Source organism: Lottia gigantea (assembly GCF_000327385.1).
Source record: "Lottia gigantea unplaced genomic scaffold LOTGIsca_78, whole genome shotgun sequence".
Classification (NCBI taxonomy): Eukaryota; Metazoa; Mollusca; class Gastropoda; family Lottiidae; genus Lottia; species Lottia gigantea.
Window position 1 is genome coordinate 28,788 of NW_008710601.1, and position 24,182 is coordinate 52,969.

Below are 24,182 nucleotides of genomic sequence, written 5' to 3' on the forward strand. Positions count from 1 at the left end.
CCGGAAGTGTGATGTCAATTTGCCACATACGCATGTTCATTAACCTGACCTGACCCAACCCACGTGGCCTTTTACGTCACGAATTGTTTTGATTCTGATATCGACAGCTGAAACGAGAACCTGTAGAAAGCAGACAACTCTCAGTGTAGTCTAAGATTAGTTTTGTTCACAAAAATAATCTTGAAATTATTCATATTGTGCTTCATTATCTCAAAAAGTAAGTTTGCCACGTATTTTTTGATAGAGTAAGTTATGAGTCCATGTTTATTAGTGAGAGATGAGTCAGACAGGTTGTGATCATGAATGTTGGTTGGCCTACCTACTCGACTCAACATCACAAATGTAAACAACTAGGGAGGGGGAAATTATTTTTAGTCATGGCTTCTCATTGAGTATTCTAGTTCAGTTTTATATTACTAATACTTGCGAAAGGTGCAAGGTTCTCACTTATTGTTAGTCCACAAAATGACGTGAATTGTTTATTTTTGGTAAGTAGGCTAGTAAGTCTTAAAAAAGTCAGAACAGGATGCTAATGCTTTCTGAGATCACCTATTTTCCCTGTGCAAGTGCTGTCCCTAATAAGATACTGCCAATTAATATTGCAAATTGAAACATGTACGTCTACACCTTGATAAATAGGGAAATCAAAACATTTTGGTCTTTGGTTAGTACTTGAACTGTCAATAATATAATGGTGAGTCTGATAATGTATTATTATGTAGGTCATCTATTTTTAGAACTTACTGCAATAGGTATCCACAACAAATATTACCCTGTCAAAGACTATACTATGAGGCTTTGTGCTCTTTAGGGTATTTGTGTAAGATAATATTGTAGGCCTACATGCATGATGGTTTTCTTAAAGAAAACTTGTTTATGCATGCTTGTTCTTCGGTAGATATAAATACATAATAATAATAATAATTAAATAGGGACCAAACTCATTTCATATCATTATTCCATAATTTCCATAAGAAAAAATTGTCCTTGTAACTAAAAAATTTAACTAATATTGGAAATTAGTCAGCCATATGGGTAATGGCAATTTTTTAGTTCAAAGAGTTAATTATGTTAATAAGTTATGTAAATGGGCACTGTTAAAGATTATGTCAGTGAGATTCAGCAAAGTAAATTGTGCGATATAAATATATGATTAAGTATACAGTTAAAATATGTCCTCCTCCACCAAATGATTTCAACATATGATAGATCAATACTTTATTCATGTATGTCTACAGGCCTACATGTTTACCCTTTTCAAATAACAGTTTATTGTCTCGTAAATTATAGATTTTTTTTATTATGTAGTCTAGTCTATTATTTGATTATTCCAGGTGAAAATGGGCCGAGTATTTCTCCATCATATTGGAGGCAATCGATTATTTTCTTGTGCCAGCTGTGACACACCTTTAACTAATAGAGCAGAGTTGATTTCCACCAGATTCACAGGTACACAATTTTATACAGAATCCTCTCCCTTGTTTGTGACCAGAAGGAGTTCAGCCCTGTTTTCAGTTGTTCAATTTTGGAATTGGAAAATTAAAAAAGAAAGAAATTCTTTTTCTTGCTCTCTATAACCTATTTATCAGATGTCTGGTTTGGTACAAAATATGAAAATTCTGCACAGAAGGGATTTATCATGATTATCATGACATTTTGCCCCTTAAGGACATGTTATTTAAGATTACCTACTTACATTGTATGGATCATCACTCAGTTGTTACATTATTGCAACTTCTATCAAATGATTTATTGCCTCAAATTATATCACAAAAACATGAAAATTGTAAGCTAGTCAGCTAGTCAGAACATTAATTTTTCTGAAAAACCCATAATTATGTACAGTGTAAAAGGTCCTTAAATGATGTCAAGAGGTTCCTCGGCATTCTGTATTTGGTTTATTAGAAGAATTTAAATGTACTGACAGGAATTTAGAACAGAGCTTAATAATCTATTTTCTTCTACCTAAATACAAATACTAGAAAATACTTTTACCACGTCTTAAATTAGTCAGGGAGCAATTTGAATTATTTGCTTCAAATATTTTAAAATTTCGAAATTGTATTTTAGGTGCTACAGGCAGAGCATTCCTCTTTAATAAAGTGGTGAATTTAAACTTCAGTGAAGTTCAGGATCGTGTGATGTTAACAGGAAGACACATGGTTCGCGATGTTTCTTGTAAAAACTGTGAGGCTAAATTAGGATGGATCTATGAATTTGCTACAGAAGAAAATCAACGATACAAGGAAGGAAGAGTTATATTGGAGAGGGCTCTTGTTACTGAAAGTGAAGGCTTTGATGACCATATTCAAAATGACAGTTGATGCGATTTGTGTAGATATTTGATATTTCCACTGTAAATCAACCAAATTCCATCCAGGCCCTGCTTTGACAACATGAACTGATCTTTTGTCAAAGTGTTCAGAGCTCTGTCAGAGACAACAGTTCTTCAGATTGGATCTGGAAATTATTCTAAAATACTCTGAAAAAGAATCTCAAATATTTTTACAAATCTATTAAAATATATGAGATCTTTTAAAAGTAACATTTAGTTATAAGACTGATCCTTTCTTTTGAATTTGTGTTTGTCAAAGGAACTTGTTAAGAGTACAAACCTTTGTGTTGCTGTGAAAGTTTCAAGGTTTTCAATGAATGAAGATTGTTTAAACTTTTTTCTATGTATTAATGATGATAAAAATTACTCCAAAAATAGGATGAGACTCAAAGTTTCTATGACTTTTAAGCCATTCTCAGTTTACATATTGATTAACTAGGAATTTCCCCCCAAGAGAAGTTGGCGCTTGGAAATGGTATCTTTATGTCTAAATAGTAGAAACCAATAATTTATTCTTAGCTTATGTGTTCTATCTTTTGAGTTAATGTAATAGTAAAAATATTCAATTCCTTCAAAAAGAGAAAATCTCTAGATTTTTATGACCCATTCTGTAAATGTAAACATATGATCATCTTGCATAGGAAATTGGTTTGACCTTCTGACCTCTTTATCTATGTGAAAACCAGATTATAAAGATTGTTTACTTACTGAAAGATTATGTACAGATATAGATAATCTTTATAATGTTATATGATATTCTTAATTGGCTACTAATTATGATAATTACTATATATGAATAATTTACCACTCATGTATATAAAAAATGCATTTTGTAAAGTCATTTCTGTCTGTAGATTTAGGACAGGCAGAAAGCAAGCACGAGTCTTCATACAGGCTGATAGTGTGTTACACAGAACAACATGGCAAGGCAACTGATACATATAAGATATACATGTATATGTTTTTTTTTTCAATGATGAACATGTGAATGCATCATGTAAATTTACCATAATAAACTTAGTAGTTCGTCTTTGGCTCCCTTATTGTAAACATTCAATGGTCCCAAACTATAACTGTTCAGATCGCCTTTGAATTAAATCAGAGGATGATAAATTTCACTCTGAAAATAAACAATAGTGGTTAAATGAAGTTCAACCACCGAGAATTTGGAGGACATAGGGGCTATCTAGAGAATGCCTGAAAATAACGCGTCTCTCAGAGGTGAGGCACAAAGGACCAATGCCCCTTGAGACCAGGAGAGTGGGGGCTGCTGAAGGCAGATGGCCTGAGATTAATTTAGCAATTAGAGTGCACAAAATTCACTTCAAAATAAGGGCTGAGGGTAGGGCTATGGTCCCTACTTATGCTACTGAGGTAATACCCCTTTAACTCAGTTTGTACCTGTCAGTGTTGCAGGTTGTACCTGTCAGTGTTGCAGGTTGTACCTGTCAGTGTTGCAGGTTGGAGGGGTTGAAAAAAGTCTTTTCCTTCAGAGACAATAAACCAAGTCCCTATGTGCTACAGGCAATGCATGTTAAAGATATCTCGACATGCTGACTTTGTTTTCTCGGCAAAATATCCTTCGTTACACACTGCTAGGCATTGCCTGTCTCCAATTAGGTGCAGAAAAAGTAAGATGTAAAACAAATATTGGCTATGGCCCTTCAGTTGGATTATCTCCCTTCGAACAAAATCAAGTTATTTCGAGAAACAGCAATTACTGACACTGAGAAACAGTAATTAACTGTTATCTGTAGCCATAGTTGTTATTTTCTTTTACCTCCCTTTAACTGTGAGCACTAAAGGCTTCGTATTAACTTAAGAACGAGAAACTGTTTTTATATAGAAAAATCTACCTACTTCTCTATATGTGAAAGGCTTTTTAAACCACTTGGGTCCATTACAAATCTTTTCACAGAATAATAGCAACATCATTACAATATAATTTCCGTAAAACTCCATATATTTCATTTCATTACAATATAATTATGTTGGTACAGAATGAGAATGTGTTTTGGTACATTTGTCATGATGTGGTGTTTTGGTATAGATTATGATGTACTTTTGTGTTGGTGCAGATTTAATGATGTGTTGTGCAGGTACAGTTTATGATGAAGTGCTGTGATGGGTTCAGATTATGAAGAAGTGATATGTTGGTGCAGATTGTGATGAGGTACTGTGTTAACAGACCTTACAGATTGTGATTAAGGGATATTTGGTACAGATCGTAATGAAGTGGTGATGAAGTTTATGTTTTGGTACAGATTGTGATGAGGTGTTATGTTGGTACATATTGTGATAAGGTGTTGTGTTGGTGCAGATTGCGAAGGGATGGTGTGCTGGTACAGATTGTGATGAAGCGGTGTGTTTGTACAGATTTTGATGAGCGGTGTATTGTTTCAGATTGTAATGAAGTGCAGTATTTGTACAGATTGTGATGAAGTTTATGTTTTGGTACAGATTGTGATGAAGTGCTGTGTTGGTACAGATTGTGTTGAAGTGCTGTGTTGGTACAGATTGTGCTGAAGTGCTGTGCTGGTACATATTGTGATGAAGTGAAGTGTTGGTACAGATTATGATGAAGTGCTGTGTTGGTACAGATTGTGTTGAAGTGGAGTGTTGGTACAGATTGTGATGAAGTGAAGTGTTGGTACAGATTATGATGAGGTGCTGTGTTGGTACAGATTGTGTTGAAGTGTTGTGTTGGTAAAGATTGTGATGAAGTGAAGTGTTGGTACAGATTGTGATGAAGTGAAGTGTTGGTACAGATTGTGATGAAGTGATGTGTTGGTACAGATTGTGATGAAGTGAAGTGTTGGTACAGATTGTGATGAAGTGATGTGTTGGTACAGATTGTGATGAATTGTTGTGTTGGTACAGATTGTGATGAAGTGTTGTATTGATACAGATTGTGATGAAGTGAAGTGTTGGTACAGATTGTGATGAAGTGCTGTGCTGGTAAATATTGTGATGAAGTGTTGTGTTGGTACAAATTGTGTTGAAGTGTTGTGTTGGTACAGATTGTGAGGAAGTGATATAATGGCTCTGATTATGATGAAGTGCTGTGTTGGTACAAATTGAGATGAAGTGCTGTGTTGGTACAGATTGTGAGGAAGTGATGTTATGGCTCTGATTATGATGAAGTGCTGTGTTGGTACAGATTGGGATGAAGTGATGTGTTGGTACAGATTGAGATGAAGTGCTGTGCTGGTACTGATTCTGATTAAGTGATGTAATGGCTCTGATTATGATGAAGTACTGTGTTGGTACAGATTGTGATGAAGTGCTATGTTGGTACAGATTGTGAGAAAGTGATGTTATGGCTCTGACTATGACTTTTCAAGATGATTCTCTGCAACAACAGATAATCATGAGTCTTGTGGAAAGAGAAGACAAGTCTCAAGTGAAGATTTTATTGGAGTAAGGTCAATTTTACATTATTTCAGTAATATATATACATCTTATTTCATTTACACTATCAAAATTCACTCCCACAATTACACGTAACTACAACTTATTTCTTTTCTATATTGCTTAAAATAAACAGGAATTTTTAAACACATAAGGCAATATGTCAAATAAATTGCCTAAATTTAAATAGCATAATTGCTGCAAAAAAGAAAAAGATTGAACTCAAAATGTAATAAAATTAAAAAATGACCAAAAAAAAGAATGGGTTATCTATTTTTCATGAGTTATTTTTTTAAATTTCATAGATTATGCTAAAATTATCTTCTAAATTTCATAAATATATTTTAAAATTCCATAAATATACAGTAATTATGCTGGAATTTGAGATTTGTCTACATTATTGCAGAGATTTAATTTCTTCCCATTGATACGGTATAAATAATTGTTAACATCTTGGGAGCGTGTTGAAATAATAAATATGACATATAATTAATATAAATATAATCATACATAATGGTTTAACAGCTCAAGTATTACTCTTACAGCACTATGGTTTAAAATGAACCCCATGTCTGCTATGTGTTTTTCAAGGTCTGTTATGTGATTTGATGAAGATTAAGCATCTTTTTACAAGCTAAAAACACAAATTACACTGAGTATTCATCATTTTTCTTGCTAGTCAAAATACATGACAAGTTTAGAATTGATTGCTACCTAGATTGGATATCCTGATGATTTTTACAGATGCTACCATACTTTTCTACAACATATCTTTAAAAATTTACTTGGTACAAGTATATTTCCATGCTATAATTTTAAGTAGATTTTGAATTATAAGAATTTGCCATATACATTATTATAATTAATCATATTTTTCATATTTTATGCTAATGACTTATAAAGAATAATCAAAAGTAAATTATAAAAAATTAATATTTTATCTTATATTCAAAATACTGATCTTTATTATTGACTGCAAAATTCATTATTCAAATTATTCACTAATTAATTGTGTTTGCTACAATTTATTCTGATTTATGCAAAAATTCAAATGTTATAGTTATAGACAAAATTCATTAATTCAAAGTATTTATTTATAAATCAAGAGCCTTAGAAAGTTATTATTCAGATTTATGCAAAATTCATAAATTCAAATAAATTATTCATCAATTATTATATATGAAACTTTGGTAACTATTCATTATGCGAAGTTCATAAATTATGTAACCTGTTGAATTCATTATTTATTACATATAAAGCTTTTTGTATCTATTCTGTCATTCATTCATTTTCATTCATTCTTTCATCACTCAATCAATTTGACCATTACAAACTGAAACATGAAATAGGCTTATATTATGTCATCTAACAATGAGAATTACTTTGGTATTGTACACTCTATAGACCACTGTAAGCATCTACACATTGAATTTATACACAAATATGTATTCACCATAAATTAGGCCCAAAAATTAATTTTCACTTTTGCATGGTGCTCATTTCAAAATCAATAATCACAAATCACACTGTAGTTAAGTTTCACAATGATGAAAGTAAATAAGATATATTATCACAATATGTATGAAAATGCTTATTTAAGATTTTTTTTTTTTTTTGCAAATTTTAGCAGAATGTGTGAGGCAACCCAAAAAAAAAAAAATAAACAAACTATTACATGCTGTATTCAATTAGATTCATAATGTTACATAACTTCTTGTATTTCGTGTGATTTACATTTCAAAATATGTGACAATGTATCTTCCGATAGATTTTGTGACAATTCTTATTAAAATTCATGAGAATTTCTGGGCCTAACTTATTTGTTGTGGAAATGCACTTTGGGACTTATGATAAACAATAATTAAATATATTATAAATTAATTTATAGTCTCGTTATCCAGTTTTAATTACACTCAGTGTAATCATAAAGAAAATAGCTGCTCAGTTTAATAACTCATCATTTTGTACAATATTAAATGGTGGTAATGACAGCATGCAATCTCTCTGTGATGCTTTAACAAATTACAGTAATATTGGGATGTAGATAAATTGCTCACTGGTAAAGAATCAAGAATGACAAATGCAACTGGGTTCTATTGGTCTGTGCCTTGAAATCAAACTTGTCACCATATAGCTGATATTGTGCTAAATATATTCAACTGTCTCTAGACGTTAAGGATTGGCCATCGATGACAAGTGGAATTAAGATTTGAAAGTCTCAGAGAGTGCCAGGAATAGTTATTAAACTGAGCAGCAAACAAAGTGCCATAAAAAATTAAAGCACTGCATAGAATCAACAACTTTGATTCTAATCAAAAATATAACAAACAGAATACAATTATACAATAATAATAATAATTAAGTTATTTACAATATTCATTAAGCACTGACAAAATTAAAAAAAAAACATCATGGTTTTCAAAAATCACATAAAACCCAACTGTGGTTTTTCACATTATAATTAATATTATAAAACTATCAATATTTCAATTTGGCAGTTCTTTCTGCTTCTTGTCAATTGTGTCTATTTCACAAATATTTGAGGATATTTCTTTACTGTTTTGAAGTCTTAACTTCACTTCCACAGGCTGTTTCCAGACTGCATTGCTTTTTTCTCTTGCAAAAATTTATTTCATATCGCTTTTCTTTTTCAAGAAATTCACAGATGTCTTCTTCTTTTCTCTTGAGAATCAAAATGACATGCTATTTTTTTCCCAAAGAATCACATTCTATTTCTTTTTCTCTAATAAAATCACAAGCAATTTTTATTTCTCTTAAGAAGCATTGATCAACTTTCTATTCTCAATAGAATCATATGCTTTCACTCTTTTCGTTTACGAATCACAAACTCTTTCTCCTTTTTCTTGAGAATTCCAACATCATGGACACTATCAATATAATGCTTTATAATGCCATACTGATATTTTTGACTATTTGTTTTTGATGGTTACTCTGGCCAAGTCACAAATCTATTGGCCTTGCTGCTTTATCTCAATTAAGTAGATGTCTATTAAGTCACAAGGCCCATCTCTACCTAATGTACTTATACAGTCACAAGTTGCTTTTACTAAAGACCTTTTAAATAATAATTATAGTAACGGATGGACTGCTTCCTGGTCTTTCCTGAAGTATGCACACTATTATGACTATAATGAAACTAGATGATCTTTGGTATTGGAAAGTTTCCTTTGTAGCTGTTCTTTGACTCTCTGCTGTTAGCTACTAACACATCCTGAGCACATTCGCCAATTCTTTTGAAAAATTGATGAATACTCCAGGATGGAACCTCAACTGTCATATAAAACTGAGTATATTCCTAAGTTGTTGAGTTAAATTTTGTTCTATGGCAGTAAAATAAATTAATTATGTTCATTAAATGCTGCAGCTAACATATCTCCCATGATCACACAAATATCACTAAAAGATGGCCGATCTTTTGGAGAGTCTAGCATACACTTTCTTATAAAATCAGTAACAATACTTGGACATTGTTCTGAGTAAGTTAAGGACAAAATTCCACTCTTAAGTCCTTTCAGCACTTCCTCGTCACTCTGTTGTCGATATGGAATTTCAGCCAGATGAAAAACTTCCCAAACAAACACACCAAATGACCAAACATCGGTTTTTGTGGTGTATTCATCATCATGAACAGCCTCAGAAGGCAGCCATCTTATTGGGACAGGATAATGGCCAATTTTGAAATATTCCACAGCATACAAATCATGACACATGGCCAGGCTACAAATCTTTAATTCCATTCTGGAACTCAGTAAGATGTTTCTGGTGGCCAAATCTTTATGGACTAAGCGTTGGTTTGAAAGATGTTCCATTCCCAAAGCAACTTGACTACACATGTTAAGTTTCTGAGCAAGTGACAAAGCTGGTAGTCGTGGGATACGGCGGCCATTATCTCCTCTGGTAGCCAACAAAAACTGTTTCAGATCTCCCTGAAATGATAAATCAATAATTTTCATGATTTTTCAAGACTTTAAATTTTATTTCTAAATAAAAGTGTAAGACTCTTTAGGTATTATGACGAAAAATATTAGATTGGAAGAATTTTAAGATCCCTAGAAGACCCCCCCAAATATTTTTTAAAGAGTAATTTTGCCTCCTGTAACACATTGGTTCTACATAAACGTAAAATAAACATTATTTTTTTGTTTTGTTTTGTCTTCATTGTTTAGAAGATTGAAAAACATAAAATAATCAGAGAGAATAGCAATCAATCTAAAAAATATCATGGTCATAAAAATCTCAACTTAACAACAACAAAACCTAGTTTTATTTTGATACCTGCCATAAAAGAAAATTTAATTTCACCAGCTTATTTTAAATTTGCCAAGAATCTATCAAAATTAGCCATAAATCTTGGCTAATAGAACTTAAGCTTGGTTAATGTATATTTTTAACATATGTACAGAATAGAAAGAGTTTTTTTTTTCATCTTTGTAGAAAAATGTTGAAAACTAGGTTGAGAGTTGGAGTTGAAAAACGAGAGAATGATTAAAAATGCAGTCATTGATCATGTGAAACGTGTTTGTATAAACATTAAGATTTAAGGATATAAAACAATTTATGGTAGATGAGTTGAACAGATGATTAGATGTTAATGTTAAAGGTATACTACCTCTTAGGATGACCAAAAAATTTTAATTATTAAACTTGACCAAAATGAGTCTTTGTTCATCAGTGGACTTACCTGGTATCTAACTATATGACAGAATCTCTTTATTACCAATCCATAAAACTAAGTAATAATTCATTAAACAAAGTAATTTTGAAACACACTTAGAAGCGTTTTTCAATAATTACTTATTTTAATGGATATATCGTCTTATATAGAGATTCTATTCTTTAGTCATGGCACCTGGTAAGTCCAACTGATGAATATTATAATCTTATTGAGCAAGTTTAAGACTTTAAAGTGTATCTCAATTCTAATAGGTAGTATACCTTTAATATAGTGTAGTATCAGATACCAACTGATGGTGTTTGTACTGAGTAAAGGTTAGCGTTGCAGTAATAGTTTGGTTAAGTTACAACTTAGAATAACGTGTTGGTTTCAACTTTGAGAGGGTTATTAAAATAAGTGCACCTGATAGGTAAATATCAAATTTCAATGTAGGGATTTTAAAGAGAATTGTCCCAAGCTGGAGGGTGATGAGGTGTCTAGTTTGGAAAGCAGTGCACAAGACACTAAAAAGTTGTTTTTGTAAAATTATTATTTAAATGCTTTCATTATTTAACAAAATGTTCCTTAAATTTCATTTTTATCCACCAATGCATATAACTTCTTCGATGATAAAACAGACTAAAACACTACCACAGGATGTCAGTCAACACAGGAATTTCAAAGAAAAGCAGAAATTTCACGAAATATGTGGCCAAGAGCCGTATATCTGGCCAGAATGGTAGATATTCTTAATCTGAGCTAGATTTTGAAAATTTTCAAATGTTAAAATTCAAAATTGAAATTTATACATGATATATCTAGCTTTACCCTGATAGACTAAAAAATGGAAATTTTAGAAAAACTTACCCAGTCACAATATTCAGTAATTAAGAATTGTGGTTCCATTTCACGACAGACACCTAACAATTTGACTATATTTGGATGATCAAGTTTAGAATACATCTCCATTTCTTGACGGAATTCAAAGAAAGCATGTTCCTCTTTATTTAATAAAGATTTGACCACAACTAGAGTCTCTTGTTCCACCATGGTGATACCACGAGCCTTGGCTAGAAAAATATCTCCAAACTGGCCCTTACCTGCAAATATAGTGGTCAAATTTAATATTAAAAGTTATTGATTCTAAAGTTAAAAGCTTTAGGACATACAATATGAATTTGGTTTTTTAATATTCAAATCTGGATGAGCTATTTTGACAGAATGTGGTGGTAATGTGCCAGAAAATCTTTCGGAAAAGGATACTAAACATAAAAAAGTCTATTCACAAAGGGAATCAGGTATTCCAGAAGAGTGACCATTCCCTGCCTTGCAAGTAACATACCACAGTACAAAAGCTGCATCAACATTTTTGACCTTGACCTTATTGATTCAATATTCACAGGTACTGAACGGAGTTAAAACTTACCCAACATTCCTAGAGTTTGTAAATCTTGTCTGGGGAAATGAAGCCTGTCAAAACTTCCACGTCTGTTGGTTCGTGATTGTTGAGATTGTGAACTATGGGATGGATGTGAACTCATACCAGATATATGTGAACGATTATCACTATCACTCACGCTACGAAACTGTGTTCCTGAATCACGATCTTTCATTAATAATTCATGTTGCTCACGATTAATATCACCATTCTCTGATTTGACTGAAAGAGAGACAAGTCAAGTCATGTAATCCCACTTTTGCAGGTTTTGATTTAAAGAGGCATTAAAGTCACACAATGAAGCCAACATTTGGGTATGTTTACAGGAGTCTTATATGGCTTCATCCAAAAGTGAAGACAGCGACATTAGCCGACTCTTTTTCGATTTCCAACTGTCGAGAGATCTTTAACCTAGACATCCTGTGGCACACCGAGCCTCAGTTATTGTCATAACCAGATGACTAGATGTTTTTCCCATGTCAGCACCTCTTACTTGCATCACAAAGCGGAAAGTAGTTTGAAAAATTTGAGGCATTATAAGTAACTTACTAGGAAATCGAGAGCTTTCATTGAGACCTTTAGTAACTCGACGTTGTTGGATTAGTCTGTAACTACAGAATACAGTTAAACCAATGACTAGAGCTAGATAAGCTCCAGCACTACATACAGCTATTATTATAGTCTTCATCATATTGAATCCTTCTTCTTCAACTTCTGTATAACCTGTAATTAGATGGTTTTATAGACAAAATTCAGATGATGATCAAAACAATGATCCATGCTTCCACAATAGCAGCAAATACAGCATCCCTTCAGAATGTATGAAAATATTTTCTGTTGAACTGGGTCCATTTTATTTCATATCAATTCAAGTATTAAATATTTATGTGATGTAATTTCATTTACAAGCCAGAAGCTTCTTTAACACAGCATGAGGCAGGAGTGTGGGCAAAATCTAATGTATGGAAAAGGTTGCTTTGATTGGTTAAAATTGGAATTGATACAGTAGAATTTGTGATGACTGCTGCTGAACATGTCTTTTCCAAATGTGGAATTTAATATATAGCACATCTGATGAATTATTAACAACCAAAAATTCATCCTGCTATTCGAAAGGACTTTTTCATTCAAGAAAAAATTATAGTAGGTTTTCAATTTAGCCATATAACCAAATGAAACATCAAATTTCAAAAATGCTCAACTGTATCCTGAAGTGGATGTAACCTTACTGTAAATTTGAAGAAAAGCTGTCACTGATTAACTTTCAAAAAGCATTGCTTATCAACATCAAAGAAAGAAGTTTGTACAATTTTCAGACAACCAAATGTTTTCAATACTAATACAGACCAATAAATATATAATTCAGACTACAGAACACAATCTAATGATAAAAATAAATCTTCACTCACTTGTTACATAAATAAATATAGAAGATTTCACATAGCCTGCACTGTTATTGGCAAAACATGTATATTTTCCTTTATCCTCCATATGTACTGTCTTAATCAACAGGGTACCATTTGGAAAAAGCTGAAAAATTGCAAAAAAAAGACATAATTTCTTACTAATTGACAGATTTCACGATGTTTGAGATAAACATAATGTATAAACACAGTCAAATGAATTGCTTCAATGTTCCAAGAAAAATACATTAATTTTCAAATTTAGATAAGAATTTCATAACAAAATGCTATCTTGTTGAATCATCCTTTGTTACTGCATAGAAAAACATGAATTTTCACATAGAAGTAAAGTGGGAATTTATTCTGCTTCAAATCTGTTGACAATTTAAAATATTTTTATATTAAATTACTGCTTTGATTTCCCACAATATTTGTCAAGTTAATCTTTAAATTTGATGTTCTAGCTGAAAAGCTTATCAATAATTCCAAAATGATTCATGTCTTTTATCATTTCTTGGTTTATATTTGAACAGTTTATTAGACAGACTTTGACAGAGTTGACTGTCTGGGGCTCAAGATATCTTTGGTTCCAAGTAAAATTCATTTAAACGATTGCAACAAGCAGTTGTCATATATTGTTTGGAATTTCAACATCAAAACATCAACATATCAAGATTAAAGCAGCATATTGAATGGCAGCTAATCGAAGGTCCAGCAATAGCATTATTTGGTCATGAAGTCTTGGCCCAACATGTCCTAAGCTCAACCGCTTGCTTCACCCTCAACCACATCCATTGGATGGGCAACATCCCTCTCTTTTCTTCAGCTTTGATCAAAGCCTTAACAACCAATACATCTCATAATGTTTGTCTACTAACCTTGTATCTAGGTGAATCTTTCAATATTGGTCGGCCATCTTTGTTCCAGTTTATGGTAGGTTTAGGATCACCGATAGCAACACAATGAACAAACGATTGTTGACCTTCATAAGCTGTTGTATTTTCAGGATGAATGGCAAACTTTGGACTTTCTGGAAAGAAAAAATAAAAAAAAGGTAAAGAATATGCCATCTTAATCACAAGATGAAACAGGAGGTATGCTCAACCAGTGGTTGACATGCTCCACCATTCCAAAAAGAACTTAACTGCCCATGTTCTAAACAAGTTCAAAGATGACCTAAGAAGGTTTCAACTACACCTTACTCTTAACCAAAAGAAATCATAATACATGGTCTACCCACAAAATCCAATAACCACCAAATCCTACTGCAAGTTTTAGCTAACAGCAAGACAAATCACCTTTTGAATCTTAAGATTTCCAAAAGTGAAAAAGAAAACTTACCAACAATTTTGACATAAATAGTAGCATTGATCATCCCTTGACTTGTAGTAGCTACACAACTATAATAACCAGCATCTGTTACCAGAACATCATTAAAATACAGTACACCCTGATCATCTAGGATATGATCTGGGAACTGGAATTTATTGTTACCATGTTTAATCCAATGAACTGTTGGTGGTGTTTGAGCTTCAGCAGCACAATCTATTCTATTCTGAGTATGAAGTTCTAGATAGTAGGTACTGTTTGGTTGAGGATTGAATTTCAGGGTTTCTAAAAGAGAGCATATTATGTAAATAAACTTTCATTGAGTATTTTACAAGTTATGTCAATTACAATATAGATTACTAAATTTGACAATATTGATGAAGACTTTCTCATAACTTTAAGATAAACTCTTTTTGATGTGACAATAGGATGACTTACTGATAACTTTAAGATAAGCTCTATTAGATGTGACCATAGGATGACTTACTGATAACTTTAAGATAAGCTCTATTTTGATGTGACAATAGGATAACATACTGGTAACTTTTGGTTATCTCTTTTTTTGATGTGACAATAGGATAAGTTACTGATAACTTTAAGATACACTCTATTCGATGTGACAATAGGATAGCTTACTTATAACTTTAAGATAAGCTCTATTTGATGTTACAATAGGATAACTTTAAGATAAGCTCTATTCGATGTGACAATAGGATGACTTACTGATAACTTTAAGAAAAGCTCTATTTGATGTGACAATAGGATAACTTTAAGATATGCTCTATTTGACGTGACAATAGGATAACTTTAAGATATGCTTTATTTGATGTGACAATAGGATAGCTTACTGATAACATTAAGATAGGCTCTATTTGATGTTACAATAGGATGACTTACTGATAACTTTAAGATAGGTTCTATTTGATGTTACAATAGGATGACTTACTGATAACTTTAAGATAGGTTCTATTTGATGTTACAATAGGATGACTTACTGATAACTTTAAGATAGGCTCTATTTGATGTTACAATAGGATGACTTACTGATAACTTTAAGATAGGCTCTATTTGAGGTGACAATAGGATGACCTGTTGTATTGGCTATACAAGCATAGTTTCCAGCATCTGACATCTGAACATTAAATATTCTCAATATACCAGCATCAGGGTCTATTCTATGTCTATCAGAGTCCTGAAATAGAAAGCAAATATTCAATATCATGTCCAAAATTCTTGAAAAAGACCAGCAATGGTAAAGACAGTTTTTCTTTATATACTTATTTGCCATTTTGCAGAAATTTTGGATTTTCTGATTTTGTTTTAGTTTTCATACATAAGTACTTACAGCATTAATAAATTCCATGTCTTTCTTCCAAAATATATTGGTGACAGGAAAGGGACTACCCTCTACTTCACAACGAAACTGTGCCATCTGTCCTTCTTCAACTTCTTGATATTTAGGATGACGTCTGATTGTAGCTGGCACTGAAATATATCAAATCAACTTTATTAATGAAATAGCTCATGGAGAAGAGAAGTAGAAAAATATCCAGGTGATCCAGATCGCTGATTCCACTTTCTTAACGAAGTATTTGGGAGAATCAAACCTGCCGTCCCTGAAATCAAACTGATATTTCCCTTTTTCTTTAAGAAGAATTTTTTCTAGAAAAGTTTTGATGCCAGTTTTAAGGAAAGTCAGATATGCCTTCAGTCCCATCTCTTCTCTTACCCCACCATCCTCATAAAATTCACTGACTTGGCAGTATTATTACAGGTAAGAAAAAAACTATAACCTGGCTTCTATATTGTCTATGTTTTGACATAGTTGGAGTTGAAAATCAATTACAGACATTTGCCATATTTTACATTTCAAAATAAAAGATATAATTTCATCTGGTATTGGCCTCAAATATTGTTGAAATTAGTTTTTGTTGAAATTAAAGAAAGAATAACAAGTATGTTGGGTTCGTTAAAAATCACCATTAATCATTGCTAGAGACAGTAGACATACTACATTACATATGTAAAATTCACTCTTTTTTAAAAAGAATTTGTTTTCAATGCCAATAAAAAAAAAGGCAACATTGACGTGGTTTTGGCAGGGAAAGGTAAATGAAGTAAAGAGAAATACCACATTAATTACATCAATTCCAACCCAGCTTGATGCAATACAAGTAATCACAGCTGGATCATTAAGAAGAGATTATTTTTAGTTTACCCATGGTAAAAAAAGATGAGGTAATAAATCACATAGTTGATATGTTAAACAAACAGTTGTACCAAAACATTGGTAGGTGCAAAACACTTTACTTGCTTTTTAAATTTCTGGTCTACAACTAAACATTGGTACTAAAACCATCATTTTTTTCAGATCTTATGGTCAGAGTCCAATCTTTTATGATTCTGCTTGACAGTATTCATTTAGACCCCTGGTTCCCACCCTGGGGTGTTTTCACCCCCCTGGGGTGTAGGACTAGGGTGTCAGGGGCGTGGCCAACTGGTGTAGGAGAAGAAGTTATTGTGAGTTGTGAGCACCTCACATCATCACATGCTGCAAATGTGGATGGAATAAATTTTTGGGGGTGTGAAAGGTCCACGTGATTGCTCCAGGGGTGTGAAGGCTGAAAAAGGTTGGGAACCACTGATTTAGAATAAGTTGTTATATTTTCAGGTAATCTTGTATTGACAAGGGCATTAACCCAATACGTTCCAAATTTAAGAAAACTCTGAGGTAAAGTAAATCTTTGTAAGCACACTCTGCCATGTCTGTGGAATCTACCAATCATGAGAATTCTCAGGAATCTGTAAGAATGAGGTGGGAAAATCAGCTAAATCAGCATATCTGAATATGTCCACTAAGGTTAAAACTGAATGTTTCTATTTGTTACCCTTAACACTTTACAAAAATGGTTTTGAAATTATTCATTTGCTCACATCTATGTGTATAATGTCAAGTAAATTGTTGATGATAATTATAATGAAATGAAACCAGACGATAAGTAAAATGACAATATTTTATATATAGGTCTCCAGTTAATGTTGTTACTACTTAAACCCGTCATGTTTTAAATGTTTTTATGATTAAAGGATTAACTATGGATTAGCGAGTGTCTGATGTCAGACTGATATAGGAGGACCAGAACAGGTCAATGTCAACATTCCAAAATACCAACAAACAGTCGAATTTGACATAAAATACATGTTTTTACTTCAAAAATTTCCATTGTACACTTCATGTTTTAGATAATGCAAAGTCTATTAGGGATGCTGACATGACATGACATTCCCAATCACTGAGTGATATCATTTGTTCAATAGGAGTCAGCATGTCATCTAACAACTAAGCTTAAAGCCATTTCACAAGAGAATGACCTGTTACACAGTATTGTCCATCAGCAGAGTCATTGGTTATTTATGAGTCAAAAATAACCAAATGAACATTTGAAGCCATGTGGACTTTTTGACAGGGATACCAAGGTGACAGTCACAATCACATAGTGACATCATGTCATGCCTTCTGTTGTTAATCACTAGATGTCACTTGTATATGACATTGTCATATAGACAGAAAAAATCACAAATCAAAGAGATCAACTTCTTTTTTTTCCCTTCAGCCACAATGAGAATGATTGGTAATGTGAATCTTTTAATCTAGCAAAACATTCAACTAGTTTCAAATAACCATCATATAATTATGACAAAATATTTATAAAAAATTCATATAAAATAAAAAGGGAAAAATTAATGAGTTTTTGAGATTATTTCAGATAGAGAAGACTTTTTTCTCTAATATCTCAAATTTTACAGATCCTGATACAATTGCATTTCTGACTATCCATTCTAAGAACAATCTTTAGCAAGTTTTTTTTTGGATTCTAATGCTATTGCAGTTGTACTGGCAACCTTTAACTCACTTCATGGCATTACTCATCTTAAACTTAAAGGTGGGTTCCCTTATTTTCATTTATGAAAATGACAATGCTAATATGATAGAAAGTAGAGGTGTTCTAAAGACTTGCAAAAATACCAGTTTGTCTCACAAAAGTCTTTTTTTGTTTATCCAGACTGTACATGCATGTACATTTATGATTGGTTAAAACTCTTAATTATATGCAATAAGAACATATAATATGATTAACAATACATGATGATTCAATAGAAACATGAATTAATCAAATAGTTTGCTAAATTTGTCACTTAAATATATGGAAACATATCTTTAAAGGGATTGCAAAGAGGTTTTATAAAATTTATATGTGTATTGTGGACATTGATAGCAGCGATTTGCACCATTCCAATTTTCAATCAGATGTCTGTGGTTCCTGCAATTCCACTATCTGAGCGTTTGATGATTTCACTGACCACAAAGGTCCTTATGTGATAACTTTGCACATTAATAATTTAGAAAAATTCTTTACAATCTCTTTAAGTCATTTCCTTCATTTCAGATTCACTTATACACTGAAATGTTTTTTCTTAAATTTCTCAAAAATTCTGGATTCTACTTACATGAAACTATGACCCAAACACTTTTCTTTCTTTCACCAGCTGAGTTGTTGACTATCAATGTATAATTTCCTGAATCAATCTCTTGTGGATTCTCAAAAATTAGTTTATTTCCTTCTGTTCTGATCAAACCTGTATCTGTTATCTTCAAATCATTTCTGTCAATCCATCTGGAAAGAAAAGTAATCAAAACTTTAGCATGTTTCATTCAGAAAAAAAAATACATGTAGCAGTAATAATGGGGGAGTATATCTGCAAGATTTTAAATAAAAGGAATTGATAAAAACAATCATGTCTACCAGATTTATCTTTTTCTGATAAAATTTCTTTATCTTTTCATGAATACCAATAAGGGATTAATCCTTTTTTGTGACCTTCATTGCCAATAGTTTTTTCATTGATTTTCCCATTATTAACAAAATTTTAAATTTTTCACAAAGAACCAAGTAAATTGGTGCATACTCCCACCTTTAAAAAACAACAAAAAACCATCCAGTACATCTAATTCATAATTTAATTTAATAAAATCGAAAAAATCAAACCAAGAGCCGTCCTGGATCATTCCAGATCAATCAATGACAAAACTAGGCCCTGTACGACCTTAACGCTAGGACGTCCTAGGGTCTTAATATTTAACAATGTTTTTAGGACATCCTAGCGCTAAGATTGTTTCGAGAAAACCGGGTCAGGTGTCTAAGGAAACAATCTGCACTGAACCCACCAAAATTATAGCCTCACTGAAAATTTGAGCATTTGTAAAATCATGCAATGAGTGTTGAGACTAGATAATAGTAATACGATTCATAAATTTGTAAATGAAACAAAATTTAAAAGCTTTGGACTTTGTTTCAGCATATAGTTTCCTTATTTATTTTGGTAGAAAAATATTTAGATTTGGTGCACTTGTATAGGTAGCAGATGTACACAGTTCTGCTGGTTGAATTTCACCCATATGGTAGTAATGAGGTACAAATTTATATGTGAACAATTTAGAAAGGGGAAGTATTAAAGTTAATGGTTTTCTGATCGGTTCAGGACATCGAGATGTAAATACAGTGTGTTAAACGGCCCTTAACTACATCTTGATGTCTAGAGTATGCAAGTACCAATAATAAACAAGTTAACTGCACATAAAACTGTTGTGAACCTGTTGGAAAGCAATTCATATTGATAATGAGAGTTGGTTATTGCTCAGTTGAAATCATCAATCCAGATGAGAACATTGCAGACATATCAGACAACTCATCCTATGTGCATACTTGGCAGTGGTTGAGAGTCAACACTAGAAAGCACAGACCAAGCATTTAGAATTCTGAATCTATCACACTTTGATAATGTAAATTTCATATTAAAGCCTAGAAGAAAAAGTTGGACTCAATTTCATTTAAAAAAAAATAGGTGTTGCTCATTTGTAAATTCTGGCCTCAATCGAACAAAATTTTCCCTCCTATTCCTTTCTTTGCCATTTTGAATTTTCAGTAAAGGTGGAAAGCGTTCTGAACTCTGTTCCAACTTGTTGTTCTGAATGTCTGGTTGTTACCAGGAATCCTGAATGTGCAGAGCTCACCAATCAAACGGCCCCAGAAGTCAATCTGAGAACAGTACATATTTTCTATGTTAAAAACTCTTAAATATTTCAACCTGCTATAATGCTGTTAGAGAAGGAAACCATGATATAAATTAATATTACTATAAAATTTAAAATAATTGGTATGGTATTGTAGTATACAATAAAACAGGTGTAAACATATGTAAGCAGCCAAAATATTTCAGCGAATGTTGCTGCAATCTAAAGTTCAACCAGTAGAGTCTTTTAAAATCTGTCCAAATGTCTTTGATTAATGTAAAAATTCCATTTTTCTTCCATTATTAGAAGGCATTACTCATAACTAATACATTTGTCTTATGTGTAAACATTGTCAAAAATTGCATTAACATAAATATTTTGTTTAAAAACATGGAGGAAATGAATCAAAGAGGTGATGACTTGCTCTTACACAAGAAGTTCAACAACTTTCATAACTTGATTATTTTCGAGAGAAGCCATTTGTCAGTTTTGTCTACAGTTTTATTGCTAAGATTCTCTGATGAAATATGCTAGACACCACGTAAACATGATTAAAATGACCACAGACTTCAAGACATAATAATTGTTGGTCTAATTATTAGCAATAAAAATGGCTCAAAGTTCAAAATCCTGTGAGAAATGAAGAAAAAAAAGGAGCAAAGTTTAGTAATTTGTTGGATGATAAAATTATATAATCTTTTGAAATAGCTGCCTTAGAAAAATCAATACACAAGTCACTTAGTTTTGGAGAGAGCCAAATACCAGGACTACCAGCAACTACCTAATCTGCGATATCATATCAGCTTCTACTGGAAGCAGACGTTAACATGTCATCAACCAAGCAATTTTTGGAGATTGGCAAGGAAATAGAATGGTAGTAGGCATCACTTGTCATTCGCAACAATATTTTTCAAAAAATATGCATCTATAAGTAATCTACAATTAGGTCTCAAGACAAATATTTTGTCCATCAAAAATATTTCTTGCCTTTACCTTTACTGAAGATGTCCAAAGTAGTAAAAAAAAAAATTCTTTTAGGATGCTATTTTCAGAAATGAGGGAATTCTTGTTAAAATTCTACTAGACCCATGACATTTAATAATGGACATCTGGAAAAATACGAGGTGAAAAAAAATAAAGTCTACCAATTTTAAAATTAGAAACATGCAGTGAAATCAAAACATCTTAATTAGGAACATTTGACACCAGAGAGGGCATCAAAAGCAACATAAATACAAGTGTTGACTGCATCATTCTATCAAATAAACACAACCCTCAATTTATCAACAAAAATCCAAATGTGAAACACAAAAACTTGACATATATAAAAACATGGAAAGAAAAATTCACCAAAGAAAAGACTCGAGTTGGCCAAAGAAAATATTGCAATCATGAAGTAATGTAAGATTTAGATACAAAGTTTGATATAAATATGCCTTGAATGAAAAAAATGAAATTCCTTACAGAGTACCACCTTTCTAAAGTGAAAGAACATTTCTAAAGAAAACTATGAATTTATTGTCTTCTGCTAGTTTGATACATTGAAGATATAGAGTTTACTCCCTTTAATTGGTACCGGTGAGATCAAATTGGTCTGTTCAACTTGATGGCATAACCCCTATAAATCTTAACTATTTCTTCATTTTCCTTAAGTTTTCTCCTACAAGTCAACAAATTTTATGGTAGACTACAAAACGCCTCTTACCCCCAAAATCAAAATTACCCTCTTGAGGTAAAACCCTGACATTAACAATCAAAGTTAAAAGATCTGAATTTACAGGCCATACCCAAAAAACTTAAAATGAAAAATTCTTTGTAGTTTCAAATACAAATTTGAGCTAATCTAAAAGTTACATGTAGACAAGCTTACAATGTTGTCATCCCTTAAAGAAATTTTCACATTGAATTTTCACCTGTAGATTTTCTGGAGAATGTTAGAGGACCCAGACAAAACATATTCTGACAATTTGCTCTTCAAAGAAAATCTATTATAGTTTTACTATAAACAACCAGATCAATTCTCTACGGTAATTAGTTAAAAACATTCTTGGAAAATGCTCCACATTTCTTGACGGCAATCTGAAGAACTTGCGTAATTACACTCAGGTACAAAATATTTTTCAATTTTTCACTTTTTTTTTTCTACAGGAAACCATCAGTTGCTACAGACAAAAACTCTGGATTTCTACAACATTAATTGTATCAAGAATGTCATGTTTTTACTTCATCTGACAGTTTCACAACTCCCGACAAAAAAACTGCCTTTACCAAAAGTCAAAGAGCTAATTTGAGAGCTAATTTGAGGCGAGGATACTCTCCACAAGAAATAGACAGCATAATGAGTACTGACATTTATTGGAAGCAGAAGTTAACTGACATTTTGAAAGGTACAAAATATAACTGCAATTTGCTACAGCTTGATTGACCAATTAATGACTGTAGTCTTTGTTAGAATAATTTCTGAATTGAAAGCAATGCAGACAAAATGTGTTTTCAGCTTTTCTCTAGAGAACAAAGATCAATCACCCTGGCAACATAGAATGACAAGTTGACTGCAAGAATTTTAAATGTGCAGGAATGCATGAAACATGAAAAGGAAAAAATGGTTTAACAGCTTTTTCTTTAGTAGAAGTCTAGCCAATGACAAAATATATCATGTTACACATCAATTCTTAGTACTATTCTACCATATATCACAGTACTATAACCATATTATACTAGTATTATCAGTACTAGCAATATTTTACTTATGGCATTTACAAGTACTTGTCATTTGTCACTTTATATTTGTAATAAAACACCATAATAATATAATTTGCTGAAGGTATGTTAAATCGCCAACAGAGAAACAGTATTACTAGCGAGGCAAGTCATTCAGTAAAGTATTCCAAAGAGTGAACAATGAACATGCCCGTTCTAGCTTACTGTATGCAAACAAATCACATGCAAAAAGGAATAACTTTAAATCAAGTAATTATACAAATGGCATGAAAAGAATTCTGTTGATCACAATTTAAAAGATCAAAACATAATTTGATCACAGCTAATTACCGCCTTTTTCCTGCTTGATTGGATTTTGCTGATAATATTGAGATGGTGCAGAATATCAGCTTCAAGATAGAAATGATAGTTTTATTCTAACTGTTGTATTTTTAAAAGAACCAACAATAATGCATTTATCCCTTTTTATAGAAGACAATTTTCAACCAAAATGTTAAACAATATGAAGTATTAAAAAGATTTTTGTTATTTTATCAACACAAAGTCAATCTATTTTGTAGCTGATACTTCATTTGTAATAATCACTAAAATTTGATTTTAAGACAAAAGTACAAAGACTTATAACAAGTGGTTGCCTAGCAAGATACGCCCACTTTCCTGATACATTTTCAGTTTATCAAGGGCAGTCACCTATCTGTGTCAAATCATACCAAAAATCTAATTTGTGCAAGATATTGTTGATTTAAACAAACACACATTATTTTATCGCCAACAAATTTTGATGCATTTTTACTAAA

At 32.1% G+C, this 24,182-nt stretch overlaps 2 protein-coding genes across 2 annotated transcripts in view; one reads left to right on the plus strand and one right to left on the minus strand.

Moving 5' to 3' along the window:
- The first annotated feature begins 77 nt into the window (after positions 1 to 77).
- On the plus strand, positions 78 to 3,365 carry LOTGIDRAFT_196650 (hypothetical protein). Its single transcript, XM_009066568.1, has 3 exons — positions 78 to 217; positions 1,335 to 1,449; positions 2,071 to 3,365. Exons 2-3 carry the CDS (start codon positions 1,341 to 1,343, stop codon positions 2,322 to 2,324), a joined length of 363 nt encoding a protein of 120 aa, XP_009064816.1. The 5' UTR covers positions 78 to 217; positions 1,335 to 1,340; the 3' UTR covers positions 2,325 to 3,365.
- A 5,770-nt stretch (positions 3,366 to 9,135) lies between these two features.
- The window catches only part of LOTGIDRAFT_71201 (hypothetical protein), a gene marked incomplete at both ends in the record, with an annotated part of 56,052 nt that continues 41,005 nt past the window's right edge, over positions 9,136 to 24,182 (minus strand). The window contains 10 exons of the mRNA XM_009066563.1: positions 9,136 to 9,693; positions 11,289 to 11,521; positions 11,848 to 11,993; positions 12,405 to 12,582; positions 13,269 to 13,389; positions 14,141 to 14,292; positions 14,604 to 14,904; positions 15,643 to 15,783; positions 15,937 to 16,076; positions 19,101 to 19,267. Of these exons, the coding sequence (XP_009064811.1) occupies positions 9,136 to 9,693; positions 11,289 to 11,521; positions 11,848 to 11,993; positions 12,405 to 12,582; positions 13,269 to 13,389; positions 14,141 to 14,292; positions 14,604 to 14,904; positions 15,643 to 15,783; positions 15,937 to 16,076; positions 19,101 to 19,267 (2,137 nt within the window). The remainder of the gene's footprint in view (positions 9,694 to 11,288; positions 11,522 to 11,847; positions 11,994 to 12,404; positions 12,583 to 13,268; positions 13,390 to 14,140; positions 14,293 to 14,603; positions 14,905 to 15,642; positions 15,784 to 15,936; positions 16,077 to 19,100; positions 19,268 to 24,182) is intronic.